This window comes from Leuciscus leuciscus (genome assembly GCF_965113295.1).
Source record: "Leuciscus leuciscus genome assembly, chromosome: 18".
NCBI classification, from domain to species: Eukaryota; Metazoa; Chordata; class Actinopteri; order Cypriniformes; family Leuciscidae; genus Leuciscus; species Leuciscus leuciscus.
In genome coordinates this window covers 2,916,762-2,926,761 of record NC_138742.1, presented here as the reverse complement: position 1 = coordinate 2,926,761, position 10,000 = coordinate 2,916,762, and the positions used below count along the sequence as shown (strand labels likewise).

The 10,000-nt window shown below is 38.9% G+C and overlaps 1 protein-coding gene across 2 annotated transcripts in view; it reads left to right on the top strand.

The window, feature by feature from the left end:
- The window catches only part of LOC309481088 (F-box only protein 41), a 17,733-nt gene that overhangs the window by 4,636 nt on the left and 3,097 nt on the right, over positions 1-10,000 (top strand). For both annotated transcript variants that reach the window (XR_014199893.1, XM_082145864.1), the window contains exons 4-10: positions 1,032-1,273; positions 1,500-1,639; positions 1,730-1,813; positions 4,496-4,611; positions 4,919-5,071; positions 6,569-6,664; positions 6,804-6,922. Coding sequence is in view for 1 of the 2 variants with exons in the window: in XM_082145864.1 (XP_082001990.1) it covers positions 1,032-1,273; positions 1,500-1,639; positions 1,730-1,813; positions 4,496-4,611; positions 4,919-5,071; positions 6,569-6,664; positions 6,804-6,922 (950 nt within the window). In the remaining variant the exon portion in view is untranslated. The remainder of the gene's footprint in view (positions 1-1,031; positions 1,274-1,499; positions 1,640-1,729; positions 1,814-4,495; positions 4,612-4,918; positions 5,072-6,568; positions 6,665-6,803; positions 6,923-10,000) is intronic.

Below are 10,000 nucleotides of genomic sequence, written 5' to 3'. Positions count from 1 at the left end.
ACATCATTAAAGTAATCCATGCGACTCCAGTGGTTTAACCTCAATGTTACGAAGTGACACGAGTGTTTTGTTTGTGCAAAAAAACATAATTTTGCACTTTATTTACAAAATATTAATCTCCAACGCATTCACGCAACAACGTCTGCTCTCGCATCAACACAATGTCGTGCTGCTCTCGTGAACGCGCGTTGGAGATTCATATTTTGTAAATAAAGTGCTAAATTAGAATAGACAACTAAACTAAATAATTAATAATTAAGACAAAATCTTAAATAATTGTAAAAAATCAGTGTGAATGAATGATTCGATGACTCTTTCTTCAATTAATACTTCACTTGTTTCATATCTGAATGAATCAGTTTTTTTGAACAAATCTCTTGAATATGACGAATGTAGTATGACCAGATTACTTTCATACTGCACACATTCATACTATATAGAGCGTATGTTTTGTGGTCGTGAAGTTACTATTTATTAAAAATAAGTACCTACTCAAGAGAGTATGCGGTTTCGGACGCAGCCTTGTTTCATTACTGGATGAATCAGCGTTTTTGAACGAATCTCTTGAGTGAATGATTCAGTGACTCACTCATAAAGACTTCACTTGTTTCATTACTGGATGAATCAGTGTTTTTGAACGAATCTCTTGAATGAATGATTCAATGATAAACACATGTTTTAACAGTCTCTTGTCGCCACCTACTGGTGTAACGATGTAATGATACAATCATTATTTGAAGCATCAAGTTTCTATTAAAAGGTGATTTCCTCTATATTGATCACTACCGTAGACATCAGTGTTTATATCCGATCTATAAACTTTTATCCCAGCTCTTCTGTGATAATCTGAATGATTGTAAGACAGAAATGATGAAACTGTGTGCTTGAAAAGACTGTGTGTGAAGCTGTTTCATATCTATACATGACAACGGCTCTCTCTGGCTCAGAACACAGATCTGAATGTTTCTGTGTGATTTTGTCAAAGGTTTAAAAGAAGTGTGATCTGAGAATGAAACGATGTGTCTCTACAGGTGTGAGCGGAGGCTTCGGACGCTGTCTGTGGGTTCGGGCGGTTGTGAGGGTCACTGGGACGGACAACAGTATCAGCATGTGTTGTGTGAAGGAGTCGAGGGTCCCGACAGCGGCTCTGACTCGCCCTGGCTGATCCAACACACACACACAGACGCAGATTCAGACAACTGGTCCCTTTACACCGCAGACTCACAGGACGACACACAACAACACACCGGATGCAGGACCTACAGTCGCACGGGTAAAGCCACGAGTCCATGGTGTTGCTATGTGGTTGCTAGGCAACTGTGGATAGTTGCTATGTGGTTGCTAGGCAACTCTGGATGGTTTCTAGACGGTTGCTAGGCAACTCTGGATGGTTGCTAGGCAACTCTGGATGGTTGCTTGGCAACTCTGGATGGTTTCTATGTGGTTGCTAGGTTGCTATATGTCTGATAAGTCAGTGTGTTGTGTGTTGTCCTCTACAGGTCAGGATCTGTCGGGGCTTCACTGGTGTGTGAGCAGACGCAGGGAATCGATGGTGTGTTCAGAGCGTCTGCGGCAGAAAGCTGCTCTATTCTGTGTGTTTATTTACCTGGACACACGCTCCCTACTCACCGTCGCTGAGGTGTGTGTGTGTGTTGAGAATATGACATTAAATGTTGTTGTGTGCACTTTAATGGTTATTATCAAGTGTGTGTGTGTGTGTGTGTTTCAGGTGTGTAAGGACTGGCGCAGCGTCGCACGTCATCCTGCTGTTTGGACCAGAGTAACACTTGAGAACGCACGTGTGTCATCAAAGGCAAGACAAGACAACACACACACACACACACACTGTACAAACTGTATATTCTCTCCTTACACCTAAACCTACCCATCACACACAACTTTCTGCATTTATTTTAACAAATGTTTTAAAAATGTTTTATTATGTTTGTTAATCAATTTAGCAAACTAGCAAAAAGTCCTCACAAAGTAGAGAATCTCAAGTTTTACTCTCCTTGAGGAGACATTTGGTCCTCAGTATAGCTAAACATGTCCACACATTTACTAACACACACACACACACACACACACACACACACACACACACACACACACACACACATTAACACACACACACACACACACACACACACACTCTCTCACAGCCACGTACACACATAAACACTCACATACAAACACACACACACACACACACACACACACACACACACACACACACACACACACACACACACACTCTCTCTCTCTCACAGCCACGTACACACATAAACACTCACATACAAACACACACACACACACACACACACACACACACACACACACACACTCTCTCTCTCTCACAGCCACGTACACACATAAACACTCACATACAAACACACACACACACACACACAAAAACTCACAGCCACATAAACACACACACACACACACACACGCTCTCTCACTCACACATGTCCCAATGATTCAGTGTGCATTCAGGTTTAAAGGGATAGTTCACTTTGAAATTAAATTTTGGTATGTTTTAGCTTACCTCAAGGGCATCCAAGATGTAGGTGTCTTTTTTTCCGCAGTAGTTTCAATTTTGATATTTTTAGGTCAAACCGTTCTTGTCTGTCAGTCATATAATGCAGGTCTATGGTCACTGTCTCAAAGAGCATGCACAGAGTCCAAATTAAAACAATTCCCCATCGTCCAAATTAAACAATTCCCCATCGTCCAAATTAAAACAATTCCCCGTCATCCAAATTAAACAATTCCCCATTGTAAGTACACATTGATGGCCTAAGACACGAAACGAGCGGTTTGTGTGAGAAAACGAATGGGGAATTGTTTTAATTTGGACTCTGTGCATGCTCTTTGAGACAGTGACCATCGACCTGCATTATATGACTGACAGACAAGAACGGTTTGACCTAAAAAGATCAAAATTGAAACTACTGCGGAAAAAAAGACACCTACATCTTGAATGCCCTTGAGGTGAGCTAAAACATACCAAAAATTTATTTCAAAGTGAACTATCCCTTTAAGACCCCACAGGGGTAGAAAAACAACAACACACACACACACACACACACACAGAAACGGCAGAAATAGGGCTGCACAATTAATCGAATTTCTAATCGCGATTACGATTATGGATGCCACGATTACGTAATCGTTCAAAGCCGCGATTACAAAAAAAAAAAAATCCACTTTGCTTGCATTTAGAGCATGTTATGAGAGGCGAATCACAACTACTTCAGAAAACCCGGCACAATAGGAACTACCAGGCAGTGACGTATGTGTGTACGCTGAAATAAAAAGTCTTTCACTTCAGAAAAACGGACGTTCCTGTCCTGTCAGCCGTTATACTGTGCTCGTAGCGCACACTCTTCAATTGCACGCGCAAATGCGGCGGCGCGCGCTGTGTATAAAGTGCAAAGGAAACTACGAGCATGCAACGTTGTTACGTTGTAAATTAGTAAGTCACGAAATAAAAGTAAAATACCAATAAATCACGTTACTGGTACGTCGTGTGTTAGTTGAGAAGGATTTGCATGCAGGGATGATTTTCATTCTATTCACCAGGAAAAGTTTCCATGTTTCATAAACAGTTCTTGTTAATATTGTGTATTCACCATGGTAACTGTCGTTTCAATATTAACCCCAAAATGCCACTTTATTTTCACTTTGTGTTATTTTTTATATTTTTAAATGACTGTGGTGGCTCATACCAACATTGCATTAACAAAAGCTAGTTTGGGAGTGCTATTTAATAGCTTTAGCATCTATGCCTAATGTTTATTTCTTAGTAGTCTTTACTATTAGTCATATTCTTACAATTTATGTGTATGTTAAGTAAAGGGGGACAGTGTGTGTGTTCACAATTTTTAAGTAAACATGTATAATAATATGCCTATATATATATATATATATATATATATATATACACATTCAATGTAAATTGTGATAATCGTAATTAATGATCGCAATTACAATTTCAAGGGAATAATCGGCAATTATGATTTTTGTCATAATCGTGCAGCCCTAGGCAGAAACATAAATTGCTGAAATAAAACAACACAAAATTCACTCAAAATTAATTTAATCAAAAGTATCTAGAAGACTATATCAGGAAAATTCAAATTCACATCTCAATAACCAAACGCCCAAACAGAACACAAGACAAAACCAGCAAACCTAAACAGAATGAGCCGAATAGAAGACAGAGACTCAGATCAGTCTTACCCGTTCAGAGGTTTATTTCCATTAATTATGTCCAGACCACAAATAACTACTTTTGCACTGCCAAGACTTCCTCAGCTAACTACAGCTAACCAACAACAACTAGCACTACACCAGCCGATCCTCTAGAGGTCAGCAGAGAGCAAAGGCTTCCCAGGGTAAAGTCATATACTAACCTCGAGTGTGTGTGTGTGTGTGTGTGTGTGTGTGTGTGTGTGTGTGTGTGTGTGTGTGTGTGTGTGTGTGTGTGTAGTTCTTGATGACTCTGTCTCAGTGGTGCTGTCAGACTCAGTCTCTTGTTCTTCACAACCTCAAACCTCGATCTCGTGGCAAGAAAGAAAGCAAAGACGAGTACTTGCGGAGCACGAGGTAAAACACACACTAACATGCAGCGATTTCCAATCTCTGAGCCCAAATATATATATATAAATGAACTAAATTAATAACTTTTTTACAACAAAAATTAACCATCACTGAACTGACTTAAGCTGAACTGTGACGTTATTTTCTTCTAGAAACACACTTTATTGCATTATTTTCCTGTTATCTCTGTAAAGCTGCTTTGAAACACTCTGTATTGTAAAAAGCGCTATATAAATAAATGTGACTTGACTTGACAATGCTTTTTAAAAATAATATATAATGAGATGCTTGTGCTGTATCTCACTGTGTGGAGGGGCGGGCTGGAGGCGGGGCTGGAGGCGGTGCTTAAGTCAGCTGGGCGGAGTCTTGTGTCTCTGAGCGTCTCTCATTGCTCCAACATCCTGACGGACAGGTCGCTGTGGCTCGTCAGCTGTCACTGTCGAGCGCTGCAGTCTCTCACATACAGGTGACATGAGGAATCACACGCCATTATAATGATGATAGATAGATAGATAGATAGATAGATAGATAGATAGATTTATTTGTGGCAATAGCCAACAATACATTGTATGGATCAAAATTATAGATTTTTCTTTTATGCCAAAAATCATTAGGATATTAAGTAAAGATCATGTTCCATGAAGATATTTTGTAAATTTCCTACCGTAAATATATAAAACATGTATTTCTGTGAGTGAATGCAGCACAATCGTGAACATAAATGAACAACTTTAAAGGAGATTTTCTCAATGTTTCGAAAGTTTTTTTTCCGAGTTTTTTTTTCAATAGTTGTATCTCAGCCAAATATTGTCCTATCCTAACAAACCAAACATCAATAGAAAGCTTATTTATTCAGCTTTCAGATGATGTATAAATCTCAATTTCAAAAAATGTATCCATGTGACTGGTTTTGTGGTCCAGGGTCACATATTTCAGCATGGACTTCAACAGAAAAGGATGAATATTAATACAGATCGGTCAGGTCAGATCGATCTTTATAATTGCAGTATTTTCAGTTTGGTCCAGTGTTCATGAAGAACATCAGATAACCCGGGGCATGTGCTGGCCTGGAAGATAGAGGACAGATATCGTCTAGGGAAGAAGTTAAAGTGGAACATAAAGTGTCTGTTGTGTTATTCACATTCAGAGATGAGCATTGTGTGGGTTGAGGGAAGAGAGGATGAAACAACAGAGGAAAGATGTGAAGGAGAAAGTGAGCTCAGGTTTCACTGCAAAAACATGCTTTTCTTACTTAGTGTATTTTTGTCTTGTTTCCAGTCCAAATATCTAAAAATTCTTAAATCAAGATGCATTTACTAAAGTAGTAGATATTATGTCCTGTTTTCTGGGGGAATTAATCAAAATTAAGTGAGTTGATGCTTAAAAAAGCAAAATTATCTGCCAATAGGGTCAGAAAAATTATCTTAATTCAAACAGAAACAACATTATTTTTCTCACTTGGAAAAATAGACCTTTCCAACGTGATGATGTAATGCGTGGCGTATCTCAGAGATGGTACATGACGAGCATTTGTGGTTAAAAAGTATATATATCTTCTTTTTTTATAAAATGACCGATCGTTTCGCTGGATAAGACTCTTATTTCTCGGCTGGGATCGTGTCGAGACTTTGAAGCTGCATTGAGACGGACATTTGAACCTTCTGTGAACATTGGTATAGTTGGTTGCCATTGAAGTCCATTATATGGAGAAAAATCCTGGAATGTTTTCCTCAAAAACCTTCATTTCTTTTCGACTAATGAAAGAAAGACATGGATATCTCGGATGACATCGGGGGGAGTAAATTATCAGCAAAAATATTTTTGAAAGTGAACTAATCCTTTAAGTGCCGTACTCGGTGGAGTCGCAGGTGTTTAGCGAGCGCACACATGACTAAACACTATGAATACTATGACTAAATGAATAAATACTACATTTGTACAGCAGCTGTTCTGGTGTTTGCAGAAGCGCGTCGGATCCGGCGGGACAGGAGGTGATCTGGGCTCTGGGAGCGGGATGCCGGGATGTCACAACACTTCGGATCGCTCCTCTACAGCCGTGGTGAGCGTCTGTCTTTATCTGAGCGTCGGTTATAGTGGAGTATTTCACTTCCATTCCTAGAGCTTCGAAATGTGCTATATGAATAATCTTGCCTTGCCTTGTCACATGATCCGTGATTTCCCGCCTCTTTTTTCTTCAGTATGCAGCCCAATCGCTTTAGCAACCGATGCTTGCAGACGATTGGTCGATGCTGGCCAAACCTGTGTCGGGTGGGAGTGGGCGGGGCTAGCTGTGGCATCCAGGGATTGGCCTCTTTGGGTGAGTGACAGGCATGTTTCATTCACATTAACCTGTTAACTGTCAGCTTTTGTATTGTCTTTTTACCTATCACAATTTTTAGTAATCATCTTTCACATTTAAAAAAATATACTATAACATTACTATTTTGAAATCTTTTTCTAATCTTGACAAACACATTTGGTTGGAAAGGTCTGAGACTCAAAGGTTTCATATGTGGCTGCTGTTTTGTGATAGAAGTGATATTGTGACTGAAATGTATTAATTTGTGACAGGAGAGCGCCTGAACAAAATCCTTTTTTTTGTGAAATCAATTTTAAATTTGGAAAACGACTTGGTTGGACATTTGGCTTTGTTTTTATAGCAATCTTAGAGTCAAAATTATTTAGTAAAATATATATTTAGTTTAAAAGAAAATAAATGTTTTGTACACTACATTTGGTTTAGAGTAAACTTAAACTTCTATAACTTTTTTAAACTTTCATTTTTTAAAAGTTTGTCAGTCTGTCAGTAACTCTGTTTACTTCCTGTCTCTTGAAACCCCTCCTCCTGAAAAGCACACTGTGCTCTGATTGGTCGGCTGGATCAGTGTGTTGTAATTGGTCGAGCGCTTCGAGTGTGTTTGGGAAATGTCCCGCCCCTTACCATAACCGCCAGTTTAACACACTACTAACTAACTCAACCAGGCCCCGCCCCTTTATTCTGCATATGAATTATTATAATGAGGAATATTGTGACGTGTTCGTTCCTGGAGGAAACTCAAGACTACAATGGAGGCGTTTCAGGAAGTTCAGAAACACTGATATAGAGAATAATTCACTTTTCATGCTCAAACAGCAACATTACACACTAAAGACAGATGAAGATCTGTAATAAAGCAGAATACGACCCCAGCATGTGTTACCAGTGTTGGGGAAAGTTACTTCTAAAAGTAATGCATTACAATATTGTGTTACTCCCTTAAAAAGTAACTAATTGCGTTACTTAGTTACTTTTTTAGAAAAGTAATTCGTTACGTTACTTTTTTCACAAAAGTTATATTTTTGGGGCAAATGTAAAGACCCTTTCACACCAAAAGATGAATGCAAAGAAAAAATGCAGATTCACACGTGTACAGTAGAGGGCGACGCTCAAACAAACCTTTCAGCTGCTGTTCTGGATAACAGAAGAATAGATGCAGGAGAAGAAAGTTTAACACTTACTTTACCAATAAAAACATAAAAAATCTTTTTTACTTATGGTTTAACTGAATCATTGAAGGCCAGAAGCAAGTACATCGGTTAATAAAGTGAGATTAAATGCATAAAAATGTATGTTTTATTTAACATATTTAGTTATGAGAGGTTTGCATAGTATTCTGATTCTGCATTTCACTGTTTTTATTCATTTTGAGGAATACTGAATATTTTTTTGTGCAAGTGAGATGAGTAAATGCATGTTCACATTTAGTCTAGAACTGCAATAACCATCATGTTTACACACACACACACACACACACACACAATGCCTTTGCAATTCGATTTGCCTGAACATGGGGACAGGAGAGCTGTCAGTCAATACATGGGAAAACAATGTGAAAAACTTGCATTACTTATTTGAAAAAGTAACTGATATTTTGTTGTAAATTTTACAAGTAATGCGTTATTTTACTAGTTACTTGAAAAAGTAATCTGATTACATAACTCAAGTGACTTGTAATGAGTTACACACAATGGGCCCTATCTTGCACCCAGCGCAATTGACTTTGTACTCATACATGCGTATGTAACATTCCTATTTTGCACCCGTGCACAGCGGACTTTTCCCTCCACAGACGCACGTCGGTAAACTAGGGAATGAACTTGTGCTCCCGGGGGCGGTTCAGCGAAAAGAGGAGGCGTGTTCCGGCGCAAACGTTCCCTGGTGCTATTTTGCAGCTTTAGAAAACAATTCCACCACTGACCAGGAGAAACCTAGTCTAAAGTCAGTGGCGCGTTGCGCATGATATTCATATGCTATTTTAAGGGCGCAGGCTTGGCCATAATGTAGCGTGTGCACAACGCTCATACACTTTGATTCTCTCATCTACACAGAAGCAGCAGTTCTCATTTTGGCAAATCATACATTATTACAATAGATAGATATATAGATAGACAATTTATTATAAAAGCATACATCCAGCTTACACATTTACCCAAATTATCATATGCCTGTTTAACCGAAGCTAATCTGGGTGTGTTTCTCCATCCCCAATGTCACTTCTCTGTGTTTTACGGCCCTGACGAGAACGTCGGTCTCCTCAGCTGTGAACCGCTCCTGGCGTGCGTCTGGCAAATCCGCCGTTATAATAGCAATCCGCCATGGAAAAAGCGCGCCTGCTCTTAAAGGTCCCATTCCATGGATTATTTTTATTACTTTATCATGTTTCCAGGGGTGCCCTTATAATGTTAGTATGTTTTTTAGATCAAATTTTTTTATAATTTAGAAATAAAAGGCATATTTCCTAGCCTGATTTCATTCCCTGGTTTGAACACTCTGTTTGAAGGGGCGTGTCTGCTGAGAGACTTCAGTGTAAACGCCCTCTGCTGTGATTGGCTGAAATGCTTGCATATGAAATATCTGGCATTACATGTGAAACTATCTGGAAAACTTTTACTATTACAGCTATTATACGTTTTTACTATTACAGCTATCGGGATTAACGAATCGTGAGAAGTTTTTTAAGTATTTAGATCTATTTCAATCACATAAAAAATTGCAGTGACGAGCATTGAGCAGATGACAGCCTGTTGATCGCGTGAAAAAAGATCTTATCATTGCAACGCAGTTTCTGCACTCTCACTAATGATTTCACCAATGCAAACATGAGGTATATAAATACAGTAAGAGCTTCGTTGTGCAGTGTAACAGCGTCATTGATTTCATAACGAGTTTTGGCAAGTGTCCATATTAAACTCGCGCTGTGTGATTGACAGCTTGGACGATTGGAAAGGGATTGTTCTTTGATCGCTTTCTGTATATTAATCACAGTTTAAGTAAGATTATTTTCATCCTACTAAGAGAAACGATGTGAAGTTGATCGCTACTTCCATATTAAATCACTACTTGTACTTACCGCTT